Source organism: Aspergillus karnatakaensis, assembly GCF_047715665.1.
Source record: "Aspergillus karnatakaensis strain CBS 102800 unplaced genomic scaffold BJY04scaffold_105, whole genome shotgun sequence".
NCBI classification, from domain to species: Eukaryota; Fungi; Ascomycota; class Eurotiomycetes; order Eurotiales; family Aspergillaceae; genus Aspergillus; species Aspergillus karnatakaensis.
In genome coordinates this window covers 44,103-71,965 of record NW_027395817.1, presented here as the reverse complement: position 1 = coordinate 71,965, position 27,863 = coordinate 44,103, and the positions used below count along the sequence as shown (strand labels likewise).

At 37.6% G+C, this 27,863-nt stretch overlaps 7 protein-coding genes across 7 annotated transcripts; 1 reads left to right on the top strand and 6 right to left on the bottom strand.

Annotated features, from left to right (window-relative positions):
* Nucleotides 1-792: 792 nt before the first annotated feature.
* Nucleotides 793-2,125, bottom strand: BJY04DRAFT_203729 (NAD(P)-binding protein). The gene is made up of 4 exons (XM_073713379.1): nt 1,994-2,125; nt 1,716-1,942; nt 1,309-1,655; nt 793-1,255 (listed from the first exon to the last, which is right to left on the bottom strand). The coding sequence occupies exons 1-4, from the start codon at nt 2,096-2,098 to the stop codon at nt 966-968; spliced, it is 969 nt and encodes a 322-aa protein (XP_073564362.1). The 5' UTR covers nt 2,099-2,125; the 3' UTR covers nt 793-965.
* A 12,079-nt stretch (nt 2,126-14,204) lies between these two features.
* Nucleotides 14,205-14,866, bottom strand: BJY04DRAFT_224926 (uncharacterized protein; the record flags this gene model as incomplete). The annotated part of the gene is made up of 2 exons (XM_073718092.1): nt 14,205-14,398; nt 14,485-14,866. The coding sequence occupies 2 exons, from the start codon at nt 14,864-14,866 to the stop codon at nt 14,205-14,207; spliced, it is 576 nt and encodes a 191-aa protein (XP_073564361.1).
* A 33-nt stretch (nt 14,867-14,899) lies between these two features.
* BJY04DRAFT_224925 (uncharacterized protein) lies at nt 14,900-16,096 on the bottom strand (the record flags this gene model as incomplete). Its single annotated transcript, XM_073718091.1, has 3 exons — nt 14,900-15,254; nt 15,572-15,616; nt 15,672-16,096. 3 exons carry the CDS (start codon nt 16,094-16,096, stop codon nt 14,900-14,902), a joined length of 825 nt encoding a protein of 274 aa, XP_073564360.1.
* A 204-nt stretch (nt 16,097-16,300) lies between these two features.
* On the bottom strand, nt 16,301-16,900 carry BJY04DRAFT_224924 (uncharacterized protein; the record flags this gene model as incomplete). Its single annotated transcript, XM_073718090.1, has 1 exon — nt 16,301-16,900. The coding sequence occupies one exon, from the start codon at nt 16,898-16,900 to the stop codon at nt 16,301-16,303; it is 600 nt and encodes a 199-aa protein (XP_073564359.1).
* Nucleotides 16,901-17,754: 854 nt separating this feature from the next.
* BJY04DRAFT_203719 (uncharacterized protein) lies at nt 17,755-19,898 on the bottom strand. Its single transcript, XM_073713378.1, has 3 exons — nt 19,560-19,898; nt 17,834-19,493; nt 17,755-17,777 (listed from the first exon to the last, which is right to left on the bottom strand). The coding sequence occupies exons 1-2, from the start codon at nt 19,656-19,658 to the stop codon at nt 18,375-18,377; spliced, it is 1,218 nt and encodes a 405-aa protein (XP_073564358.1). The 5' UTR covers nt 19,659-19,898; the 3' UTR covers nt 17,755-17,777; nt 17,834-18,374.
* Nucleotides 19,899-25,332: 5,434 nt separating this feature from the next.
* Nucleotides 25,333-25,911, bottom strand: BJY04DRAFT_224921 (uncharacterized protein; the record flags this gene model as incomplete). Its single annotated transcript, XM_073718089.1, has 1 exon — nt 25,333-25,911. One exon carries the CDS (start codon nt 25,909-25,911, stop codon nt 25,333-25,335), a length of 579 nt encoding a protein of 192 aa, XP_073564357.1.
* A 618-nt stretch (nt 25,912-26,529) lies between these two features.
* Nucleotides 26,530-27,836, top strand: BJY04DRAFT_12704 (uncharacterized protein). Its single transcript, XM_073708421.1, has 2 exons — nt 26,530-26,750; nt 26,798-27,836. The coding sequence occupies exons 1-2, from the start codon at nt 26,651-26,653 to the stop codon at nt 27,781-27,783; spliced, it is 1,086 nt and encodes a 361-aa protein (XP_073564356.1). The 5' UTR covers nt 26,530-26,650; the 3' UTR covers nt 27,784-27,836.
* The last annotated feature ends 27 nt before the right edge of the window (nt 27,837-27,863 follow it).

The window sequence follows — 27,863 nt, the reverse complement described above, 5'->3', positions numbered from 1 at the left end:
CCTAACCCTAACCCTAACCCTAACCCTAACCCTAACCCTAACCCTAACCCTAACCCTAACCCTAACCCTAACCCTAACCCTAACCCTAACCCTAAATTATTGATATTTATTACTTATTTAGTTTTTATAAGATCTAGTACTAGGAAATATAAGAGAATCTATTATTTTTATCTTTATTACTTAGTATATTTATATTCTAATAAAACCTACTACTTTTAAATTAGTATTATATTATAAGTTTTAGCTCTTATACTTTATAATTATATATATAGATTAATAACTTTTTAAGCTATTAAGTATACTATCCCTAGTCCTACTATAACTAGAGCTATATATATAAATAGGCTAGATATTTAATATAAATAAGGGAGGACTAGTAGTTTTACTAGCTAATTAGTAGTACTACCGCGCCCTACCCGGCTAGAACCCTAATCCGGACAGGCCCTCGTCCGCCCATGGCCTCTGGGTTAGGAATTTAAGTTTAACTAAATATTTTAGCTAGACTAGTCCCTAATTATTTTATTTACTAGTATAGTTAATCTATTATTTTTATATATAGCTATCCTAGTTTATCCCTTATTAAATCTTTAATAAAACCTTAATTAACTTTAATATAGTATTATATATTTACCTAATACTTCTAAGCTTTAAAACTTTAAAATCTATAATTTAAGTAGTTAATCTATATTTAGTAAAAACTTAAATTATAATATATAATAAATTCTATAAGTACCTTACTCTAAAAAATTAAGCTACCTAAAAATAAGCTAACTAATTAATGCTAGTCCCCTGCTAAACCCTGGAGCCATGAGAGTACCCTTCCTCAATGCTTGTGGGATAGAGGAACTATTACTTATGGTTAATTCCCAAAGGTAGATAATAGAGGCATAATTATTCTTAAAATGGTGACTACTAGTATATACTAACACCACCGTCCTGCTAAACCCAAACTTCTTACTTGCATATTACACCCTCAAGTACCCTCTTTTATCCGTACCACTTAATGTTTCTTGAGACCAGCACTTCTTAAACAAACTTCTCACTGTTAGGGGCTGAATATCCCTAAACTTTGCATTAAGCTCCCCAGAAACATGCATGATCTTTGGATCTTGAGTCCATAGGCCAAAGGCTGCACTCATTGCTTGAAAGGCACTCTTGGACATGTGCTCATACGCGATAGCATGAATCGGTAGTTCAGTCACTTCTGCCCGCTTGAGTTTCGCGATATCATCATGGAAAACTTTAAACTTAGATCCTGCCATGAAGGTCAATGTTGTACACATACTTAGTAGTGCGGACTCTTGTTACCTGAGATTTCTTCCGCCAACAAAATCAGATTATTCCAGGTTAGTATATCACCGGCCATACGGCTCTCCTCCGGCCAATCCTCCAGGTCCAGAGACCCAACCACAAACCGAGCGGCGTCGAATGAATAAGTAAATGTTATAGGCACATTCCCATTACCTGGTATGGCGGCCATTTTGTTGTCAATATCAATTACTGATGGTAAAGGCCTAAGATAGGACTTGATCTTTCCGGGCGCGAGGTAGTCCATAAAATAACCATTCATGAATATGGTCCATTGGAGTGTTGACTTCTTGAGTTCTTCAATTGCATGAAAATAATCATGAAGCGCTGGAAATGTCTCGATCATACTGGAGTATATCCGTTAGTAACCGTTCTTCTTGTTTGCTCAATTTGAACAGTGAACCTACTCAGGAGTATATGCACAGGCGAAAGCGCTTGGTGCAAAGCGCTTGGTCGACGTCGATGCATCCGCGGCTTGAATGAGATTAAGCTGGGATGTGCTAAGGGTGTCACCGTCATAGCCGAGAGCAGAAATGACGGTATGGATTTTGTGCTCCTCAAGTATGTGTCTTAGGCTGTCTACATCCTCGTAATCAACAACGACAGATGGTATGCCAAGGGATATCCCTGTCGCCTGTTTGGTTGTCAAAAACAAAGGTCCCCAAGTGTATTAGATAAACTTTACCTTTCGAGTGAAGACTACTGCTTCATGTCGGGGGTTGTTTTTGATTACCTCGAGAATGGTTCGTCCGACGTCGCCGGTGCCGCCGGCAACTGCAACTTTGACCATCTTATTGCAAGAGATCAAAAGAGTTGCGTGGTCTATTTCACGAACCATTATTTGCCCCTTTTTATATTCATCGCTCGGCCTCCGCGGACAGTCGACCTGGTTCGGCTCCGGCTTTTCAGGTTCCCGGGATCGTGCATAATCTTACTAATACGTAATATTATAAGTATCCACGGATGTCGCTTCCCACTGGATAATCTCGTTGTTAAGACACAGCCAGCCGCGGGAGCCTGACAGCCTATCAAGTCCACCGCCAACGGGAAGAACCCTGACCACACAAAAGGAACCAATTAGAAGAAGAAACCGTTGTCACACCACCAAGACATTTAATATCCAGGATAGTATATAGATAGTAGGGCCAAGAATAGATAATATATTAAACCATTTACTATTAATATACTAAATAGTATACTATAGAGGATATTTATGTTATGGGCTGAAAAGCCCTATACAAGGACTTGTTAATACTTTTATTCCTATAATTAATTAAGGGCTATTAATTATATAACTAGTAGAGTCTTTTCTTACTTAATACAGGCCCTGTTTTCTTATATTTTAGTAATTTCTTTTATATTAAGAAATATAACTATATTTATTATTAGATTACTACCCTTAATATTAGGAATTATTCCCTTTATAAAAAATAATTATAGTAAGGAGCCTCTTATAAAGTAATATTTAATTAAATAAAATAAGAGATAATAATATTAATAACCTAAATAGGTTTAAAGAAGTAGTTTAGTATTTATAAACAAATTAAAAATATATTTAAGAAATATTTTAAGATATACAAGCTATTATACTATATTTATAAAAGAAGAATAAAAGATAATATATAAAAAATATTATAAGATTTTATAAAAAGATAAATTAGATTTATAAGATATATTACTAATTACTAGTCCTTATTAAACCTTTAAAAAGACTTAAACCCTATACTTCTAAAGTTATTATATTTAAAGGAGATAAATTTAAATACTAAGCTTTTAAGGCTTAATGTTAAGAACCTAGCAAGGCGGGGTCGCAAGGCAGAAACAGGGACAGCTATTCTAGTTAGGATAGCTAGGGAAAGAAAGATAGCAGGTTAGTTAGGACTGTAGTCACAGGAAGATAATAATCTAGAAAGAATAAAAACCCTAGGGAGATAGTAGTCTATAGAGGACCACTACTAGGGGAGGATAGTAGTTTATAAAGAACTACTATTAAGAGAAGGACTACTATTAAAAAGGGATAATAGTCACGGGGTAATAGTTATTATCCTAGGATAATAGCCTAATATACTCTAGCGGTAAGTTACTAGGTAAATAAAAAAAAGCTAAGAAAAGCCGTGGGTTACGTAAGACTACTAAGGAAACTATTATAAGGTATAGTAGTTAAGGAGGTAGTTACTAAGAACTACTATAAAAATTACTATAGGGGTTAGTAGTTAAGATAGTAGTTAAGATAAAAAATATTTAAGAATACTTATTACTACTATATCTAGTCTTACTTATTTTTTATAATTAATAAACTACTATTATTTAGAGTTACTTTTAGAATAGTAATATACTTGTATAAACTACTTTACAGGTATTTTATATATAAGATACTTGGCCTTGCCTACCCTAACTAAGCTTAACCCTAACCATGACTAGTCTTTATACTAGTTAGATATAAAGCTGTCTGGAGAAAGGATTAAGTTAAGTCAAGTGTTGCGAGCTTACGAGAGGTTACTAGGGTTAGGAAGATGTAGAGAGGTCTGTTCTTCCATAACACTTAAATCTTAAATAAATTCTATAAAGATACCCTTATATACCTGGATAAGTTCTTATAAGAATAATATATTTTTAAGAGGTTATAAGGCTAAGCCCTATTATAAATTTTATTATAGTAAAATCTATAAAATAAAAAAACTATTTATACTAGAATTATAACTAAAATAAATTATACCTACCTGGACTAGAACTAATAAAAGAAAGTAATTAATAGAATTATGTTACGGAAGGATAGACCTCTCTGCTTCTTCCTAACCCTGGTAACCTCTCATAAGCTTGTAATACTTGACTTAACTTACTTAATCCTTTCTCCTAAATAGCTTTATATCTAACTAGTATAAAGACTAGTTATAGTTAAGTTAAGCTTAGTTAAAATAGGCAAGGCCAAGTATCCTATATATAAAATACTTGTAGAGTAGTTTGTACGAGTATATTACTATTCTAAAAATAACTCTAAAATAATACTTTATATTAATTATAAAAAATAAGTAAGACTAGGTATAGTAGTAATAAGCATCCTTAAATATTCTTTATATAGTATACTATCTTGTATATTTTCTAAGGTATATTAAGTAGTATACTTAATAAGAGTATTTTCTTATTTACTATTTTTCTTATTAGTTCCTAGTTTACTAGATAATATATATATATGATTTTTTTTATAAGTATCTTACTAGGTAGCCTTTATTATATAATAATTAGTATTTATTTATGCCTGTTAGTATTACTAGGTCTATCTTAATATTAAAAGTAATTAATATGCTAAGAGCTTAAATATTATAATAATATAACCTTCTATGGCTAATAATATTTCTCCTCTAATAATAATATCCTAGAATATTATTATCTTATTATAATATTACTAGCTTGTATTATTCTGCCGCGTAGACTACCTAGCTAGGTTCTTAATACTATCTTCTTTTCTTCTTACTTTTTATCTTAGAAAGTATAAGTATTATAAATTCCCCGCACACCCGTAAGTTCTAGTTCCCTTTTTTTTCTTCCTAAAATAGCTTATTATACTTTTTAAGCATAACTATCTTACTAACTATATTACCTAGTCTAAGAGTATTATCTAAAATAGTTTTCTTATTCTAAACCCTTGTAAATACTACTCTACCTGTAATATTATATATATTATAGATTTAAAGAGCTAGAACTATATATTATATACCTGTCACGGTTGCAAGTACGAGAAGTAATTTTATAGCAAGAAATAATAGTCTAACTTAAAATATAATAAAAAGTAAATAAAGTATAAGATAGCTAAGGCCGAAGAGGCCTCTGCTTATTTATTTATAAAGTTATTTTACCTTTAAAAATAATAGAAATTTCTAAAAGAGCGTGGTATTAAGATATTAGATTATAATATAGTAGTAATAAATTAGTTAAATAAAAAGGATCCTTTAATTACTAAAAATTACTCTAAACTTAAGCGCCTAGCTAATAAGTATAAGGCTATAATTACTTAGCTAGCTATAATATTAGACTAAACTAGTCTAACTTAAATAATTAGGTTTTTAATATTCTAATAGAATATAGACTTTTCTACTTTTAAGATCCCTAGTAATATTCCTAAACTTTCTTCTAGTAACCTATTAGGTTCTTAATAGGTTCCCAGGTATTTTTAGAGGTATTATATTTTTTTTACTTTACTAGGTATTAGGTCTTGCTGCTAACTCGCTTATAATTTAGAATCTTTTTAACTTTATATTTTACTTTATTTATTTCTTTAACTTTTATATATTTAATAAGTTTAGCGTTAATAAGTACTAGTTCTAATAATAAGATATAGAAAACTAGATATATATATTTTATTAAAGCTAGTAGCTTTAGTTAATAATTAACTAGTCCTAGTTACTTCTTAATTTTAAATAGTCTTAAGTAGATATGGTCTAGCTTTATACTTAGTTATTTTATCTTAATATTTTATTATAAAAGAAAGACCTTCCCCTTCTTTTCTAAATCTAGTTCCTTAGATCTTTTCTTATTATAATAAGTTACTATTTATATATTAACAAATTCTAAGTCTCTTAATAATTAGGCTTAGATTATTTTTAATTTATTTATAAAAAGGTTAGCTTCCTTAGCTACTAGTTCTTTTTATAGTGGTTCCCTATATATACTTAAGTAATACTTATAATTAGCTTTAAATAATATTATACTAGTTACGCTATAAACTAAATTATTATATATAAACTAGGCTATTAGTAAGTTATCTTCCTAGTTATCTTATATATAATTTACGTAATATTACAGATATTACTTAATAATTTAGTTTACTCTTTCTATTTATTTATTAGATTATAGTTAGTATATAGTAATTATTTATAGCTTAATCTTTATTTAGTCCATGACTAATTTCTAGAATTTTATAGTAAATAGTTTATTCTTATCTAATATAATATATTTTAGCGTGCTATAATTTATAATAATAGTATTAATAAATAAATAACTTATATCCCTTATAGTTATAGCTATTATTATTAATACTAAGTAAATATATTTTATAAGTTAGTCTATAATAACTACAAGATAGTCCCTTCCTAATATTATAGTTAGTAAAAGATTTATAAAGTTAATTATAATCTATTCCTATAGTTTTATTAGTATTTCTAGGTTTTATAATTTTTTATATAAAGCATGCCTTACAGGCTTGTTCCTAATATAACTTTTATATTTACTAATATATTTTTTAACTTTTTTCTTTATATTTTTAATATAATAGTTTCTTGTAATCTTTTTATATATTTTATTAATCCTAAAGTATCTTTCTATTAGACTATTATAATATAATAAAATAATCTTATTAATTAGTATAGGTAAGATATAAATTAGTCCCTTAATCTAAATTATGCTATCTTAGTATTTAATCCTGTTATTTAATACTTTTAGAATCTATTACACGAGCTTATTATTTTTTAAGGTTTTCTTAACCTTATCCAGGACTTCTAGTCTACTAACTTCTATTATTATAGCTAGGATTATAAGGTTATTTTTAAGTATTCTATCCTTGTTAACCCGTAGGATTGCTAGTTTTAAATTTCTTTTCTTATTTTTATAATCTAATCTCTAGCTAAGAGCATTTACTTGCGCGTTTTTAATTTCTTTATAATATATTATCTTATAATTAAACTATAATAATAGTTTAGCTTATCTAGCTTATCTCCTTATTAATACTTTAGTTATTATAAAATAAGTTAGATTCTTGTAATTAGACTTAACTATAACTTAGTACCTTATACTTTTTAAATAGATTTTTTAATATTTAAATATTACTATAATAGCTAGTAATTTTTTATTATAAATATTATAATTTACTTCTAGTAGTATAAACTTCCTTAAATAAAAAGCTACTAATCTTTTCTTGCTATTAGTTCTAGTTTAGGTTATTATAGCTCTTAAAGTATAGTTTAACATATTTATTTTTACTATTATAAGTAAAGTAGGGTTATATTACTTCTAAATTAGTAGATTAATTAGGTTTTTTTTAGCCCTTTTAAAAGCCTGTTACTACTTATTAATTTACTTATAAAAAATATTTTTCTTTAGTAACTTAAATAGAGGTTTTATATTATAAGTATATCTCCTAATATAGTATTAGTAATAGTTTAGTAGACTAATAAATTATTATAGCTTTTTAAGGTTCTTAGGTATAAGCTATTCCTAAATTACTTTAACTTTTAATACTTCTGCCTAGATATTATCCTTAGTAATCTAGTACCCTAAAAACTCTATTTCTTTAATATAAAACTTGTATTTCTTAAGCTTATATTTAAGATTTATTTTTTATAGCTTTGCTAGTATTTCTTATATATCTAGTATATATTATTTAAAGGTTTCCGAGTAAATAATAATATTATTAATATATATATATGTGTACCTGGGTAAAACTTTCTATAGTACTTTTTTAATATATTATTAGAATAATACTAGTGCGTTAGTTAGCCCGAATAACATAACCTAGTATTTATAAAAACCTTATTTTATTTTAAAAGTAGTTTTCTATTCTTCTCCTTTCTTAATCTTAATATAGTAATACGCGTTAGTTATATTAAGTTTCGTAAATTATTTTACTCCGCGGAGCTTGTTTTAGATATTATTAATTAAGGATAAGGAGTACTAATCTTTAATTATTGTATTATTAAGTAGTTAGTAATTAATATAAAGTTACTTCTCTCCTCCCTTTTTTAAGATAAATAAGACCCTGTATTCTATAAGAGACTTTAACTTCTGGATAATCCTAATAAGTTCTTTAATATTAATATATTTTTTTAGCAACCTATTATATTTATTATTTAATAAGATTATTTATTAGTAATATAATACTTTTCCTTCTTAAATAAGTATAGTATAGTTATAGGGCCCGTGCGGTAGTAGCACCAGGTTCTTAGGTTTCTTAAAAATATCTTAAAATTAACTATACTTTTTTAGGATTTTTTAGAGTAGCTTAGTATTACTTATAACTACTACTAGCTACTAAGCCTCCTCCCTATCTTTTTTTTTATTTTCTATAATTTTATAGTATTATCTTGTTTCGCTAGTAGCCTAACCAGAGATATTTATTAATTATATTCTTTTTAATAGTTATTTTATTACTATAATAATAGAAATAACTAGACTTTTTTTTTAAAGTTATATAATTACTTCTAGGTATTAACTTCCTTGTAGGTTATCTAATTATTTACTTAGCCTTATTTTAAGTATATTACTAGCCGCTAGCCCTAACTAGTACCTTTCTTTTTATTTATAGGTATTTTTTTCTTTATTAAAGTATTTTTTTACTTTAATTAATATTTAGGTTATAATCCTTAAGCCACAGGATCCTTAATATTATATTATACTTGCTTAAAGGGGTTATATTAAAACTTAATTTATAGTATCTCTTATATATTATTATAGGTAGTAGTACTAATTTAATTATTAGTTCAAGAATTCCTAGGTTCTTGCTATTTAATTTATTAATTAGTATAGGAATTTTCTTCCTTATACTTAGTAATTTATAAAAGTTTATAAATTTAGGATTTATAAAATTACTAGTTACTCCTAAGTTAATTATAGTATTTACTAGCTACCTATTAACCTAAATTAATAGTTTAAAATATTATCCTTGTTATATTACTACTAAGGACCCTAGCAAAGCTAGTTTATCACCTTCTAAGGATTCTAGCTCCTAATTAGGTACCTTACTATACTATAGTAGTATTAGTACTAGTCCTACCTCTTTTTTTCTTATATTATAGTAGAAATATAATATTTTATAATAATAAAGCCATATTTTAAATATATAGTCTAGGTGTCTCTTATACCCTTTATACGTATAGTTTATTTAATAGTATAAATATTCTATATTATCTTTAATATATCTAGGCGCGACTAGGTTATATTCTACTAAATCTTTTAAGATATTATATTATAGTACTAGATATTTTTACTTATAACAAGTAACTTATAATTATTAGTTATGCTTAGAGTATTTAATATAGTATTTATAATTATATTATTAGTAGTAATAGTATTTATAATTAAGTAAGCTTTTTTACTTCTTACTAATTTCTTTTAAATTATTATAATAGTCTTAGTTATCTCGCCTGCAGGCTTTATAAAATTATAAGTATTTATTATAAAATTATTTATAAATTACCTAATTCTTATTAGTCCTGTCCTAGTATATTAGCTAGATATAATAATATTAAAACACGATTTATTACTAGAGTTATTATTATTCTTACTTAATTTTATTTCTTTTATATTTTTAGTAATTCTATTTTATAGTATTAGGCCTTCTTTTATTACTTAGTAATTTAAAAAGATCTTTAAATCCTTCTTAAATAAGGTTTTTAATTAGGGTTTTAGGTACCTTAATAAGTTCCTCCCTACTAGGATTAGGGCCTTCTACTTAAGTACTAAATTATTTATTAAGAAAGTTAAAATTTTATATAATAGCTAGGAATTTGCTGTACTCCCTTTTTTAAACTAGCTTAGTAATAGATTTATCTTTATAAGTCCTGTCTAACCTCTTAACTTAGTTATTTTATAAAATTTATTAGAGTTAATATTTTTTTATATAATACTTACGCGTAAGCCTACAGGCCTTATTATTATAATTAGTATTATATTTTCTAGCCTAGATATATATATAGGCTTCTAACTCTATATTAGTTATATTATTAAGAGCTTATCTATTTTATTTACTCTAATCTAGAAGTAAGTTACTTAGGTATCCTCTTACTCTTAACTCCCTAGCTTAATATAGTATATACCTAACTAGCTTTTTTATTTCCCGGGTAATTTTTATAGCTTCTTTATAAGTTAGAGGTATATTTATATTTTTTATATACTTTACTTTTTCTAGGGATATAGTAAAAAGATTTTTTTCCCTAGTTATATTAAGTATTATTAGCTCTATAATAGTATTTAGTTATTTTCTTTATTTAGAACCTTTATAATTTTTCTAGCCCTGCTTTTTTCTTTAAGAGTAGTCTACTATTTTATAGCCTAATTTACTATAAGTAAAGTATAAATTCTTTTTTTAATACTATTCCCCTTTCTTCTTAGAAAGTATTATATTAAGGTCTATTAATTAAGGTTTATAAGGATTATTATATCCCTGATTTCTTAGTATAGATTATTATTTAGTATTAGTATAGTTTTCTCCGGTCCTGCTAAATTAATAGAAATATAGTGCTTGGTATTTATTATACTAGTATTAATAATAACCTTTTTTCCTTGCCTGCAGGTCTTAAAGTTAGTTATTAATTTATATTACTTGCCTAACTATTTCTTTAATAATCTTAGGTCTATTTATAATAATTATTTTTTTAAGGATCTTTTACTTAAGTTCTTCCTCGAATTATTTAATAAAGGCCTTGTCGTCCTAAGATATGCGTGATTATAATTACGCGAACTTAAATATATAATAAGATATATTACCTATCTGCCTTAGTTATCTTATTTCGCGTTTAGTATTTTAAGTAGCGTTAATATTACTAAAAATATTTTCTAAGTATCTCTTAAAAATATTATAGTTTATAAAGATTTTCTTAATATTATTAGTTATCTCGTCTGTATTAGTAATTTAGTATTCCTTTATAAAGGGTTTAAATTATTTATAAGCTGCCCTAGTAAGATAAGTAAAAATAAAAAGAATTTTATCTTCTTATCCTATAAACTTATTTTTATTAATATTAAAATAAGTATTTATCTAGGTCTACTAGTACCTAAGCTTAGATTAAGTACTATTAAAAGGCTTAAGGGTTTTAAGCTTTATAATTTTTATAATAAGCTTATTATTAAGTTTAAGGACCTGCTCCTAGAGCTATTTAATTATTTCTTAGGTTTTACTAGTAAAAGTAGTATTATACTAATTAAGATTATTAGTTAAGCTATTAATAATCGCGGCTTAATTATTAAGCTACTCCTGCATAATATAAATAATAGACTAGAATTACTTTATATTAGTAAAAGGTTAGTTAGCTTACTAGTTTCCTCTAGAAATTATAGTAATAGTTATTTTAAGTTAAGACAAGATACTCGTATTAACTAGTAATTAATATATTATAGAAGAATAGACCTCTTTACTTCTTCCTAACCCTAGTAACTTCTTATAAGCTTGTAATACTTAACTTAACTTATTTAATCTTTTTTTTTTAAATAGCTTTATATTTAACTAGTATAAAGACTAGTTATAGTTAGGTTAAGCTTAGTTAAAGTAAGTAAGGCCAAGTATCTTATATATAAAATACTTATAAAGTAGTTTGTACGAGTATATTACTATTTTAAAGGTAACTCTAAAATAATACTTTATATTAATCACGAAGAATAAGTAAGACTAGGTATAGTAGTAATAAGCGTCCTTAAATATCTTTTATATAGTATACTATCCTGTATACCTTTTAAGGTATATTAAGTAGTATACTTAATAAGAGTATTTTCTTATTTACTATTTTTCTTACTAGTTCCTGGTTTACTAAATAATATATATATATGATTTCTTTTATAGGCGTCTTGCTAGGTAGCCTTTATTATATAATAGTTAGTATCTGTTCGTGCCTGTTAGTATTACTAGGTCTATCCTAATACTAAAGGTAGTTAATATACTAAGAACCTAAATATTATAATAGTGTAACCTTCCATGGCTGATAATATTTCTCCTCTAATAATAGTGTCCTGGGATACTATTATCTTGTCGCAATGTTACTGGCTCGTATTATTCTGCCGCGTAGACCGCCTGGCTGGGTTTTTAACAAATTAATAATATAAGATAGGGCTAGAGATTAATTAATCAATTTATTAATAATTTAAATATATAATTAACCCTTATAGCTATAATTAATTAAGATAATATTTAAAAAAAAATATTTTTTAAAATAAGATCTTTATAAAAATAACTAGTAAGATTATCAGTATTCTAATTCTTAACTTATATAAGGATTGCTATAATTTACTAAAAAAAGTTAAGAGAAATATTTAATAAGTAAAGAGAAGAACTTAAAATATAATATATAATAATTAGAATATAGCTAGAACTAGATTCCTATTTTCTAGAGATATAATAAATTAATAATTAATAATTATAGCTACTGCTTAACTTAATATAAATAAAAATAAGAGATATACTATATAGGTATTAACTATAAAGATAAAAAAAAAGAAAGAAAATCTTTATTTATAATATAAGAAACCTGGATACTAGATTAGGGACTATAGCCTTATACTAATATAAAAACCTAAATAAATATTTTAATAGATTATACTTACTTAGGTCCTTAATAATAATATAATATATAATAATAATAAAGCTATCTTTAAAAAATATAATTTAGAAAAAGAGTAGCCTCTAGATAAAGTTATACTTAAAAATATATAAATAAAATAGTTTATTTAAATTAAAAAATCTTTAAAAAAAGTATATATATTCCTTATTAATAATTTTAAATATAATAGTAGATTATACTAGCTCTTTTTAAATGATAATAAATACTAGATATCTTTTATATAATATTATAATTTAGAGATTTATAAATAAGATTAAAGTAAAATATATCCTGATCTCTTTAGTATTAGTAAAAAGTATAGATAGGGATAAGGTAATATTAGAAATAGTATAAATATACCTGAATATTAGTATATATATTAAAGAGAGTATATATCTATATATTTTAGATTATTATCTTTTTTATAATATTATTCTAGGGCTGCTATAACTTAAATATAATTAAGAAAAGCTAGATTTATAAAGAGAAAAAATATATTTTAAAAAAATATCTTTATACTTATATTATTAAGCCAAGTATTTAAGAAAAGGAAAGAAACTATTAAAAATATTAGTAACTATATTTAGTATATAGATAAGGAGGAAGAAAAAGGTTTAAAAAAAAGGAATAAAGGTTTTTACTATATTATTTTAAGATATTAAGAAAGTATTAAGGAAGAGACTAAGAATTAATCCTAAAATAAAATTATTTATAAAATATTTAGATTTTCTAGTATTATTTAAATCTAAGAATAGATAGATACTACCCTTATATTAAGAAAGAGGGATTAATTACTATATTAAATACTTATTAGATAAGAATAAAAATTTATAAAAAGCCCCTTAAGGTTTTCTATATAATATTCTATATAATATATTAAGGGAAGAACTAGTAATACTATAAAAAGAGCTTATAGAACTCTTAGATAAAGGATTCATTTATATAAGTAGTTCTCTTATAACTACTTTTATACTATTTATTAAGAAGCTAGGTAAAGGATTATAGTTCTATATAAATTATTATAACCTTAATATTATTTTAAAAAGAATTAATACTTATTATTTTTTATTTATAAAACTCTTAATTAAATTAGTAAAGCTAAGTACTTTACTAAACTAGATATTATTATAGCTTTCTATAAGATCTAAATCTAGGAAAGAGATAAATAACTAATAGCCTTTTAAATAAAATATAGCCTTTATAAATAGCTAGTTATATTATTTAGACTAGCTAATACCCTAAGTATCTTTTAAAAATATATTAATTAGGCCTTATATAATTACCTTAATAAATTCTACTTAGTATATATTAATAATATCCTGGTATATACCAATAAAAGCTTAGCTAAATATTAGATATATATAAGGAAAGTACTCTAATCCTTATAGGATATTAGCCTTTACCTAGATATTAAGAAGTATAAATTTAGTATAATAGAAATAAAATACCTAAGTTTTATTATTAAGATAGGTAAGGGTATATTAATGAATCTTAAGAAAGTATAAGTAATAAAGGAGTAGGAAGCCCTAAAGACTATAAAAGAAATATAAGGATTTATTAAATTTATAAATTTTTATTAATAGTTTATACTTAATTTCTTTAGAATTTTATATCCTCCACAAAGGTATACCGTGCAGGGTGCTCATCAGCGTTCCCGATACTCACGACAATATCTCCAGGATCGCTCTTTCTGTCTCTCAGGAGCAACCGCCCGCCTGTGATAATTGATTTGGCTTCGCTCAATTCAGGTGGCTCAAAATTGAGGAAGTCGGGGTATTTATAGAGCCATTCCTCTGGTATGTCAACAATATTACTGAGATCAACGAGTCTGCCGTGAGGGTTTTGCCGCTTCAGACTCCTTTGAACCAGTACAGCACACGTTCCGCATGGAGGGTAGCATCACCGGTCTCAGAGATGATGGCCTTCTCAATTACCTTGGGTAGCTCGATTGACTCCTTCTTTGACAAGACTGCATCCTGTTCGCTGGAAGAAGCATGGCCAGAAAACTCATCCGTAATCCGCTTCTCCAAGGATTGTTCATGTTGAATGAGTAGCAAGATGTACGGTATTTCAAACCCGCAATGGAAAAAGAAGTCGCGGTGGAGCTCTCTATCAAACAGTTCTGGCTCCTTGGTTGTCGGATTCAAACTGCCGGGATACAGACCGTTCTCAGAGGACGAGTTTCGAATGATGGATAAGGCATGAGCAATCATTTCTTTCGGTTCAAAGTCGCGATCTAGCTGATGGTTTGAACGGGCCATGACTAGAGCTAAAGCATATCGAAGCGGATTGTCCTATCGAGCTTCATCGGTTCCTTCCTCATCATGCTGTATCTGCACTTTGACAAGCTGTTCAAAGAGATCGGATTGGTCTTTCGCGATGAATCCCCATACTCGTCCATAATATAGCACCGTGACCCTCGAATGGAACAAAAACCGCGTCTCTCGGGCCGTCCGGGTGACACTGAGCATCCTTTTCTTGAGAATGTCATTTTCCAGCGTGAACCGTCGTAAATTCTCCTTCCTCATGTCCTCCACCGTAAAGTCCAGGGCATGTTTTGACAAAGCCCGTCTTCTACCCAAAGTCGGAAATAGAGATGCTACATCCTTCAGGAACTTGTCAAAATGCCTGTAGAGTGTGGCTTCGATACTTCAAGAGTCAGCTGTTGCAGTGAAGCGTCTGTTTCCCGCTGATCCTTGTCCTTTTCTTCCTGCACTCTCGGAATTAGTTCCTGGATATCGTACAGGGCTTTCCAGATCCAGGCATGGTCACTTAGACGGTAAACGGGCATGTCGGATATATCTCGCAGATGTTCCCAAGTGGGGGGAGTTGATTCCTGGTGAGACCAAGATGTTTGATCCACTCCTCAATGAAGCGCGGCAATCATCGGCAAACAAAGATAAGCTCCTCTCGATTCTCAAACACCTTAACGGTACTCACATCCACGCATAGCTCGCCGGCTGTACCGTCCTGCATGCTGGTACATACTCAAAATGAACTTGAATGCAAAGCTGGCATCAGAGTATTAGTATAAGATCTTTGTTTGTGGATGAGCGGCAAACTTACTAGCTGCCCGAAATGCACACTCGATGATCGCTGAAGTCCCCGCAAATAAGGCTAACAACGCTCAGAGAAGAAGGCCCTTCTGTAGGTTGGGGTTTGGGTGCCACCTCTGGTGCGTCCTTTGCCGGGTATTTTGGTAGCTCGTCTGCTTTGAATACCTCAAAATCATACGATTCTGTCTCGTGGAGTGAGTAACTATCACCCTCAGGTGTGAACAGGATGATCTGAGGACCCTCGTTGTTCCTATCAGACCCCTGTGATACAGACACAGAATGCCTTATACCGTGGGGCTCTACAGGAACATCGGCTCCCTCTGGCTCGAGCCTAGCCCAGTCTGGTTCCTGGATAGAGTAACTATTTCCCTTGGGTGTTTCAAGGGTTGTTTCTGGGCCTTTGTTTGGTGTTGCGGGTGCCACATCATCAGTCATCATGTTTCGAGAGGACTTCGATTCGTGATGCATGTTCTTGAGGGGTGTATCAATGCTGCATACCCCTAAGATATGCTCGAGGTTGCGACGAAGAGACCATCGTGTGTGCATTTGCTCAATATGCGGCCACTCCCAGTTGGTGATTTGTCGCGGGATGGCATGAAGAAGCTGGCCCACTTCATCAACTGATATGATAAGATTTCCCTATTGGTCATTTGGCTCGCCGTATTGTATCTTGAGGACTGCAAGATACTCCACCATGGTTTTTGATGAGATGCCATGTTTGATTTGTTGCGTAGAGTCGTCTTTCAGCTCTTGCGCTACACCGTTCTTGAAAAGACCCACGACAACCTTGATCCGCAAACCCGCCACAGTTGGTGGAACTTGTTGCATAAAAACAAGACTACGGTCATGCGGTCCGGGCGAGCAGTCAATCGAGACTTTAATCTCGCTCGACATATAATCAAGATCCCGTAGAACAAACTTCGGATTAAACTCCATGTTGAAGACTTGGGGCCTTGTTGATTCGTTGGTGATGCGCATGCGCTGCACCACCATATGGTTGCGGCACAGGAGGTCGACCTTGAAGGCAAGGTTCTTGATATTATATTCCATCCGCGGCCACTTGTCACCCAAGAATGTCAGCGACGGCGGTGTGGCGTCTTCTACAGGATGCTCGCCGTGAATCCAATCCACTCGCATCCCGAAGCCCACGCCAGGCAACTGTGCCCTGGCAATTAATTTATCGGCGCGGGAAACGATGCAATACGGGAGCGGCGCTTGAGCGTCGTCCAGTACAATCATACTTGAAGCCAAGCCCGGCTATTCAACATATTGGCTGACCCGAAGGATAGATCCAAATGCGCCGCTTGTGGCGGTGATCGTTCCATCTCCGAACGATACATACGGCGCATGCCGCTGGGGCTCATTTGCCTGATTTTGAGAATCCACGCGCGGCTCGTGCTCTTTTATCTTACTTGAAGCCGGTGGTGGAACTATAATTGGTCAGGGAAAACAGCTCTCTCCAGCCATTTGTGATACTGAGACTCACGATTCAGAGCCCTCTGGAACACGGGATCAGAGAGTCCGGGTAAGCTATTGAACTGGAGTTTCTGCATGGTGTGTCCGTTGTGGGGAGACACAACACAATTTCTTCCACGTCAGAGGGGCAAGGCTCTGATAAATGACTGAATATAGGTACTGCCGCGTGTGGCCGAGAAAGGAACGGCATTCTCCATCATCTGATCCCTGTGAGTGGAACACAGCATAGCAAACAGTGTGTTGGATTGGTTGCAGGTCCTCGGGTCGACTGGAATACCTAGACGCATATTTGCGTTTCTCTGCAGATGGTGCTCACCATAATTTACCGCCTGTTAACTACTACTGTTCCATAATCCAGTTTACGCTAACCGAGCGGGGCGGACAAAAATCAGGTCATTCCTGCTTACTCTATATTACCGTGTGAATAGTGCGGCCATGTTCTTTATTGGGGGGCTGCTACACGCATAATAGCTTGTCTGGCCTACACACACACGAGCATCTGCTAGCTATGGCTGGTAGAATGACATGCTGCGTGATGACAGTGGTCACACAAGGTAACCAAGCGAAAGCAATCAACCAATGTGGCGAGGACGTGGAAGTGGTGGTGAGACTTGTTTGAGATTCGGGTCCACGGCAACAGGTGAGTTAGGTGATCTGGTTTCTCTTGGAGAGCATAGAGTGTTGAAGAGTAATAAGTTCTAAGTCTCGTGAGATTAAGGCGTTGCTGCTCGACATGGTGAAGTATGCAGCCAGTCAGTCTTGTGGACGCCTCATTCCGCTAGTTGTCGCTGGCTCCTGACAAAGGGCAAAAGAGTACGCTATGGACGGATGAGACTCGAATGCATCGGACCATTGCTGAGAGATGCCTTGAGTTGCTCCCGCGGCAGTATCCAAGCTCTTACTCATGGTAAGTCGATTTTTTTAGTTAGTAGGTAATGGGAGCCAGATATTAGCGAAAGAAACTTTTGCTATTTTTTTACCTCCACTTTTTTTGTGGCTAAGAGCTAAGACTACATTACATTACTTGATTAATTAGCTAGTCGAGCCCTGTAGCCCCCGAAAGACCCTTCCATTAAGTTAGGACCGCGTACCTCTGATCCCTTGAGCACCACCATCCACCTTTTGATTCCACAACCGAGCCCTATTCAATAGTTCACCTGTGGCCTCCAACCCTCCAGGGGTTCAGTTCTTGAGCACAGAGACTGCAAGTCCGCGACTCCGCTGCGTGACGCGTTTATCAGCAAGGCCAGCCCTTGCCCTTGTTGCTGTTCTTGTTGAAGAACTTGTTGTCGTTCTTGTTGTCGTGCTTGTCGTCGTGCTTGCCAAAGTGCTTGCTAAAGCTCTTGCCGAAGCCCCTGCCACTGCCGTGGCCATAGTCGTTCTTTTCATCGTGGCCCTTGCCGAAGCTCTTGCCGGAGTCCCTGCCCCTGCCGTGGCCATAGTCATTCTTGTCATCGTGGCCATCAGAGCCCTTGCCATAGCCATCAAAGCCATTGCCACGGCCGTCAGAGCCCTTGAAACCCTTATCCTTGTTGTCGTTGTCATTGTTGTTTTTGTTTTCGTTCTTGATGTTAATGTGGTTCTCAATATCATTCTTGATATTGTTCTTGTTGTCGTTCTTGTTGTCGTTGTCATTGTCGTTCTCGTTGTCAAGGTCGTTACGGTTGTCGTTCTCATTGTCAGGGCCATCACCACTGCGCTTGTGGTATCTGCCGCCCTTGCGACCCTTGTTATCATTGTCATTGTCATTGTCATTGTCGTTCTTGATGGCAATAACATTCTTGACATCATTGTCAAGATCATTCTTGTTGTCATTGTAGTTATCGTTCCAGTTGTCATTCTCATTGTCAAGCTCATTGTCGTTGTCGTTTTCATTATCAGCCCCATGACCGCTGCGCTTGCGATACTTGCCACCCTTGCGACCCTTGTCCTTGTTCTTATTGTCATTGTCGTTGTCATTGTCGTTCTTGATGGCAATAACATTCTTGACATCATTATCAAGATTATTGTAGTTATCACTGTAATTGTCATTCCAGTTTTTGTTCTCATTGTCCAACTCATTGTCGTTGTCATTCTCATTATCAGCACCGTAGCCGCCGCTGCGCTTGTAGTATTTGCCCTTGCCGCCCTTGCCCTTGTTTTTGTTATTATTATCGTTGTCATTTCTGTTGTCATTGTCAATGTTGATCACATTTTTGAGATCGTTATTAATGTCGTTCTTGTTGTCATTGTTGTTGTCATTGTTGTTCTTGTTTTCATTGTCAATATCGTTGTCGTTCCTATTGTCGTTGTCGGCGTCGCCATCCCCGTAGCCATGGTAGCGGTAACCGTAGTGGCCGTCCTTGTAGGTACGAGCTAGATGTATCACATACAGATCAGTACTCATTCTTATGGGCCTTCAGAACAACAGCAAAAACATACCCTGAAGGTCACCTGGAGTAGCAACCTTCTCGATAGGAGAGGCAAACGCCCCGGTGGCGAGCACCGAGGAAACAAGAAGGACAGCCGGAGCGATCTTCATCTTGAGAATTGCAGAGTGAGTGACACTGGAAAGATTCTTTTAAAGAAAGTGTTTTTTGTTGTTTTTTTTCTTTTCTTTCAGTTTTCGGCGCTAAAGCTGGATCCAAAGAGAGAATGATGCTGAGGATGAAGAGGGGGGAAAAAAGCTCATGGTCAGTAAGAGATGAGGTGCTTTATAGCTTTTCGAGAGCCTGGTTTGGTAGCCCTCAGTTCAGGTGATTGGTACGCTTTGACGCCAAGGTCACGAAATTCAGTGACATGTAGTACTTTTCTTTTTTTTCTTTTGACATTGACAAACTGTGGTTGTTTAGGTGTTTGGAATCAATACAGAGCTATTATTGGGGTTGGGAGCTGCGGGATGGACCTGCTAGACTCATCTCAAGTACGGTTTGTGTTCAGTTATATATGTTCATATCCACAGCCATTGATTTGCAAATACTATTTTTTATGCTCCGTATGAGGTCCGGTTTCCCACCTTTCTAGTCACTGAGTTGATAGAGAGAAAAGGGCGTATTCTCCAGGAAACTCGCCAGATCATTTTCTCCCTGAACCACAACTCCTGAAAATTTCATATGGCTCGTGGATTCATTTGAATTACGACTATGCCTCATGGGCAGCAGGCGCGTTCGCTCGCACAGACCTGAGCCATGTACATTGACCCCATGGTATTTTAAATCCCGCCAATGAAGTTTACCCCCGACTTGCCCCCTACCTACCCCCTAGTTGAGTCTGCAACTTATAGCTGTATCATGCTCATTCGAGATACACTCGCCTTCCAAGCTTTACATTCGAATATCTGGGTGGGGTGGTTCAAACAATTGAATGTAACGAGCTGATTTCCCTTGCTTCGACCTATGAGCCAGAGGGAGAGCAGGTGCGAACGAAAGAACATCAGGTCTCTCAGCGGACATACTATCCAGCGTGTAAGGGAACCTGAAAGGCGTGGTTCTAGCAAGACGGTTGATACGGGCTTTTCTCCTGCCTTTCATAAGAGAGGGGACACAACAACGGCATAGAACAGCACAGCGCCGAGCTACTAAGTCGGACAAACCACTAGCTAAAAGCCACATGGCAAGTTGTAATCCTAATAGTGGTTTATAGTGGTTTGTGGTTGATGGGAGGCCGAGGTGGCGTAAAATCAGCCCGAGACACCACCTTAGCCCAGCCTTTCAGACGTAGACTATCCCGAGAGGAAATTTCTCCTATAGCGTACTAGGTCTGTCTATGGTCTAGACACCTGGATGATTGCTGTAGCAGCGCCTCACGCTGTGCGATCCTCATCTACTACCACTTCCTTCCCCCTAGTTTCCAAGGCCATGGCGAGCCCAATAGGCCCCACGCCCCGTGTCACGTTGGCGAACTGCCAATGAATTCCTCTATCCCTTCCTCACGCTTCTCATACGTAGCTTATAAAGGAGGCTAATTGATGAAGAGCGGCTGTTGACAATCGAGGAGGCGTATGACAGGTTGAAGTGGCCGAGAAAGTCGATCTTCTTCAGGGAACCTTTCCCAAGTTTCCATCTAGCTTTTAGAGGCATGCTCATTCTACTATTTTCGCACAGGAGTTGAACAAGGACCAGGACCAGGAAGGCATTGAGGTAACACACGAGATCTTACGTACTTTTTTGGTCGTGTTTGAACCTCCCACTCTATCTGAGCTCGCCGTGCTCTCGGGTGTAGCGTCAGGTGTCGAACCACGGAGAGTGACAACGAGGACAACCGCTCGGAGGTCCTGCGCCCAGAAATCCGTTCCTGTGGTTCGCTTGTTAGAATATTTGATGCCCGGGAACCCGATGACTTCGGAACACAGTCGACTTCATCCAATCGACCGCAAAGGAGTCACCTCAGCGGCCGGAACTGCGAAAGCTCATTGGCCTAACCGGAGAGGAAGATGGCATAACTGAACTGCAACGCCAGAATGGCGTCGTCGCTCTTCACTGCTTCTCTCACCTATTTACGCAGCTTCAGCCTGCGACGGATGACTTCATTAAATACATTAATAACTCTCCGGCAGAGGATAAAGCGGAAGCTGCAATCACCGACTTATTTGCCATGGCTGATGCAGAAAGAGGTGCAAGTGAACGAGACGAGGCTGACGGTCCAGACAGCGAAACTTTTATGAAATACCCGCTCATTAACTGGCTAAGGCATGGATCTGAAGCAACAGCAGAATGCGTGGAGGTGATCAAGAAGAACGACAGCTTTTGGTGCAAAGATTCAACAGCTCGCCAGCGCTGGTGGGGGGCCGATGCCCGACGAGACGGCCGTGATGGGTTGCGAGGGATAACTGCGCTCCACGTCGCATGCTATTTCGATGTCCTATCGCTAGTCTAATCACTCCTAAAAAACGGACATACGGACCAAATCGTTGATGTTGATTCATTCGGATCCCAACCCTTACACTGGGCTGCACACTTTGTGCATACCGACATCTGTCGAGTATTGTTGAAGCCTGGTGCAGACATCAACAGCCGGGGCAGCAATTGGCGGACACCGCTGCACATGGCCACTGCAGAAGACCAGAAGGGGTGATGGGCGAGTTGCTCCACTACACTGGCCCCATCGGCCAAGCAGATGTCAATGCCGTTTCCATTATGGATGGCATGCCACTGACCCTGGCCCTAGCATAGGCTAGGATAGAAGAAGCAAAATCATTACTCATGGAGTACAACGCGGACCCAGCGTTGGCGGCACCGGACTCGGACAGTGCGGCGGCTCTAGCTGCCCAATGAGGTCATCAGGAGCTTCTTGAGGAGATCTTGAAGGCAGGAGGGACGGCAAGCTTGACCTCAAAGAAGTTTGGCACTGCTCTCGCAGCGGCAGCTTGCACGAGTAATAGCGACATCATCAAGATACTGCTGGTAATCAATACCAGCCTTTGCTCTCAAGACAGGGCTCTTGAGGAGGCTGCAAAGGCAAACATGCCGAATATTGTCGAACTCTTCCTTGAGAATTCGCAAGAACTGCCATGCGAGAATTGCTTCGTGATTGACGCCGGGATAGGGGGGACGAATACTTTTGAACAGCTGTTCGAGGACTACAGGCAGCACGGCGCTCTATTTCAATCGGCAATTAATGAGGCATTATATCAAGCAACCGACATGGAGCAGGAGTCGAAACTTAAGTTCCTTCTGCAGCATTGCCAGGCAGACCCCAATGCACTAGGGGTGGAATACGGAAACGCGTTAACAGCGGCAGCCTTCGACGGGAGAGAATCAATTGTGACAATGCTAATCGAGGAAGGTGCAGACGTCAACGCGCCACAGGGACACGCACTGCAAGCAGCTGCCTCCAACGGTCACATTCAGATCGTTGAGCTTCTGATCCGATATAGGGCCGATGTCAATGCTCTGAGACTGGGTGGGGGGATAGTAGGCACAGCGCTGCAAGTAGCTTGCAACACTGGAAATGTTGAGATCGCGCGAGTTCTGCTCAGACACGGTGCGGATCGAAATTATGGGAATGCAACACTCAGCAGTCCCCTAATCGCAGCCATCGATGCTGGAAATCAGGACCTGGTTGCTCTGCTGCTTCAACACAAGGTGGACCCGAACTTTTTTGGTGTGAGAAGTGCGCAGTGTCCGCTAGTCCATGCAGCAAGGAAGAATCTCGCGACTACCTGCCTGGACCAGCTGATCGTTCATGGAGCGCACGTCAATCGGAGCGATGCCGACGGGAACACAGCTCTTATTATAGCCTCTATGCTGGGCAACATTGACTACGTCAAAATACTGCTAGCGAATGGCGCGAATGTCAACCTCAGTAGCAGTTGCGATGGTTGCGCTTTACATGCCGCTGCGGCCGAAGGATACGTGGGTATCTGCCGCCTGCTTCTTGACCGAGGCGCAGACATCCGCCTGCGGGCCGGCCCCTTTCAGCCCGTTCTCCAGGCCGTTGCAACATCCGGCAATGTCCAAAGCCTTAAGCTAATCCTCTCGCTTGGTGGAGATGCAGATATCAAGGCGCGCAACGGAATACACTTCACCACGCTTCACGCAGCAGTCGTCCAAGACGATGATAGATGCCTTCGAGAATTGCTTGACCAACATCACCCCGACGTGGACGCGCACCCTTTACTGAGTGAACCCTACTATGGTAGGCTAGGCACGCCGTTACAGGCAGCCGTATTCGCAGGCTGTAATCGGAACGCGCGCCTCCTCCTCGAAGCCAACGCCAATCCCAGAATCATCGCCGGAAAGCATGGAACGGCGCTACAGGCCGCCGCTCTCAAGCGCAGTGTCGATTTGTGTCAATATCTCCTGTATTACACTGGACGCATAGACAGGGATTGTGGCAAGTATAAGAGCCCACTTGCCGCAGCCGTGGCGCGAGAGGAAGATTTTGATGATGGGGAAATACGACATGCTATTTTAGATTTGCTTCTGAGTCAGGGAGAGCTTTCGCAAAGCGAATACTGGAGCGCGCTCGAGATGGCGCTCAGACTCCGGCGGGTCGACGATTTCAGGCTCATATTCCGGGCCATGAATCAGCACGCCGGCAAATACTTCAAGAAGCAGTCCCAGATCAATAAGATGCTCGTGGAGCTGAGGACAACCCAGATATCTGCGTGGCGGGCGAGACAGGGACACACCAATGATCCTACTCGAGGGGCTACTGATGTTGATCAGAACGCAAACAGCAATTTTGCGGATGATGTTTACAACTGCTATCAGGATATCAACGATGAGGTGCACTTTGAGTCAGAGGAAGATGAGCCAGTGCTTGCTGATACAATGAAGCAGAAAAGTGCTAAAGACGAGCAAGAGATGCGCCGCGTTTCGACAGAAACCCAAAAGGACCCTGTCTCCCCCGGCGATCGAGATATTTCGGCCTTTGCATCGCAGAGTGGTGGCAATGGTGCTGCTGGAGACCCTGGTCAGTCCCGTGTGCCGGGATATGGGCTAGATGGCCCTCTCAGTGGTTAGAAAACGTGCGGAATACAGGTAAAGGCGAAGATGGTCAGAGAAAAGAGCGTCCTGATACAGATGATCAGGAAACTAATTTTCAAGACTATGATGTGAGGCAGGTTGGAGCAGACTCTGTTCAGCTAGAATCAGGGGAAGCAGAACAGGGTGAGGCAGGGCAGGTTGATGAAGGTCAGTATGGAGCTTCGGAAGCTGGAGGTCAAGAAAATGGAAGCGAAGAGTATGATGGTGAAGCCTTTGGTGGTGCAGACGATAGCGGTGCAGACATTGGTGATGCAGACAATGGTGATGCAGACAATGGCGGTGCAGACAATGGCGGTGCAGACAATGGCGGTGCAGACAATGGCGGTGCAGACAATGGCGGTGCAGACAATGGCGGTGCAGACAATGGCGGTGCAGACAATGGCGGTGCAGACAATGGTGATGCAGACAATGGTGATGCAGACAATGGTGATAGAGACGATTGTGATGCAGACACTGGTGGTCAGGGGTATGGAGGTGGAGGGTATAGGGAATTTGAAGAATAGGCAGTGTAGCCCTCTACTTAGCCATGTGGCTTAGGATATATGTCTCAATAATGGCTCGAGCTCTGCTGTCTCCCGAATCTGACCTTTCGTCTGACCGTGGTTCAATCATCAAGAGAGTAGAGAACCGAAACCCATCAGATTCAGCCGCTCCCGAGGTCTCTCCTCGTCTTCCTCGTCACTATCCCCATCGTCCATAAGCAGATCCAAAACATTCGGTAGCTCTTCAAACACGAAACACACAATGGCCTTCCCTCAGCGCATCCAGCTCCAGCAACTTCACCCACAACGCCTCCGCGCCCTCCTGCTCCTCCATAATCTCCCATCTTCCGCTCATACTCATCGCCTCCACAATTTGCAACATGCCCTCCTCGAGATCCTTCCTCCACTGAAAGTCCTTCTGCACCTCATGCCCCAGCGTATCCGTCGCCGATAGGCAAATCGTCTTCCCGATCTTCCGCAGCACCGCGAGCCCGTTGTACCGCGTCCGGGGATTCGCAAGCGGGCCGCACTGTTTCATAATGCCCTCAATCGTGTCGGCAATCATATTGCACACATCGCCGGACATGTTATATTGCTTGGAACCACTGAGGCCACTGTATTTAGTGTTGATCTCGTGCCAGACCTCGCTGGATTCGTAGGGAAAGGTCAGAACGCGTCGGCCTTGGGCGGCGCGTTCGGCGACGATGGTCTCGGCGATGATAGCGCAAACGTCTGGGTTTCTATAGGCGGCTTGGGTGAGGATCGATAAGACGGTCTTGGGTTCGAGGTTGGGGAGGATAGGGAGGATTTCGCCGAAGGACATAGTTGGCATTGCCATTAGCGTTGATTGCTGTGTCGGCGCGGGCGCGTTTTGCGCGGTGGGAATCAGGATAGAGTTTGTCCATTTTTGTTTGCCTCTGCAATGGCTGGGTTAAATGCAGAGTTCCGTGGCTTATGGGAGGGCGACGAGATGTGAAGCAGAATTGTTGTTGTTGTTGTTGTTGTTGTTGTTGTTGTTGTTTCTTGTCGCGTCCCAGATTTCTCCGATGGTGCACTGCGCTCTGATTGGCTGTTAGGGGTTCACACCAACCCTCGTCATCTAGATCGAGGTAGATAGTAGAAAGTCCTTTATGCTTGAGCTGCAGCCGTATATTACTCTAGTAGAGCGCATGAGAGCCGAGTATCAAGGGTTGGGGGTATTGCTTCCAGAGAGGCGTTGGCATACAATCCGTTGATCTCAGCCATGTGAAATATATATTTGCAACATGATCGGCCCCTCATCGAATATGTCAGGAAGGTCTTCGTGTAATACCCAGTAGACGACGCTGGATCAACTAGAGCTCGCTACTGAGGAGTGATCTACAAGGAGTGTCGTGACAGTCCGAGTCCGACGGGGAGTGGAATCCCACAGGAAGTCCAACGGTCAGTCCGAGTCCGCGTCCGTGGAGTTAGGCTACGACGCATAGGTATACAACAGTATAAAGTCTGTCTGTTTCGTTGATTCCACTGCTAACCATCACCCCAACAATATATTCAGTATATCCCAAGCCCTCAAAGCCAACATGGTGACCCCAACCCGCCCCCCAGCGAACGCATTTGTCAAAGTGGCTCGCCGGGTCTACAACCCCATCGGCTTCGCCAAAGGCTACAATTTTGTTCTGTGTAATGTCACCAGCCCGGTCTTGTGACTCTGTTACTGATTAGCCCAGATGTCATCTTTGCCGGTGCCCTCCTAGGCTTCTGCCTTGCCCGTCTCCAGTTTCTCGCCATTAACGGCATCTTCTGCAACCTGAACAGCACGACTGGCAGCGCTGCCCCCGGCGAATGCTACTGGTACTCTATGCGCCGGTACCACATCGGAATCATCCTGCACCTCGCCACCATCCTGCCCGCAGGCATCCTCGCGGTCTTCCAGTTTGTCCCAGGAATCCGACACAACTACCTCATCTACCACCGAGTCGCCGGGTATCTCGTCATCCTCCTCGTCCTCCTCTCCATTGCCGGTGCCCTGATGATCACCGATCATTCCTTCGGCGGTCACATCGCAACGCAGGCTGCCGTTGGACTCCTGGCCATTGCATCTACTCTGGCCATCCTCAACGCATACTACAACATCAAGCGGCTGCAGATTGACCAGCACCGCGCCTGGATGCTGCGCGTCTGGTTCTGGATGTCGAGCATTGTCACCCTGCGCATCATCCAGCAATTCTCCGCGATCATTATCTCGAAATACTACTCACGGGGCTGGTACCAGATCATGCCGTGTGCGGAGCTCCTGTACATTGCAAACTCAGTCCACATGCCCGTGGAAGCAATCTACGGAATGTATCCGGCCTGTGCACCGGGTAACGCCAACCTCACTATTGATGGTCAGGTTGTCGTGAAAGCGGATCACGATGAGAGACCGGAGCAGCAGGGTGCGGCGCTGGGGATTACCTTTCCGATGGCGATGTGGTTGGCGTTGGTGATACATGCGGTTGGGGTGGAGGTTTATCTTGCATTGACGCCGAGGGAGGCGGAGAGGTTGAGGAAGGTGAGTTATCAGAGGCAGCTGGAGGCAGGGATGGCAAATCCGGGGAATGCAGGTCTTGTGCCGGAGAGGTTTGGGGATATGGATGTTTGGGAGCCTCAGCTGGAGCAGCATACTGCGGGCAGTTCGGTGACTGTGCAAATGGAGGAGGGACCTGAGAAGTGATAAAGGTCTCGTATCAATTCTATATATATAGAGGTTGACCTTTTAAGCGGTAACAGGAAAAACTAAGTGATACAATAACT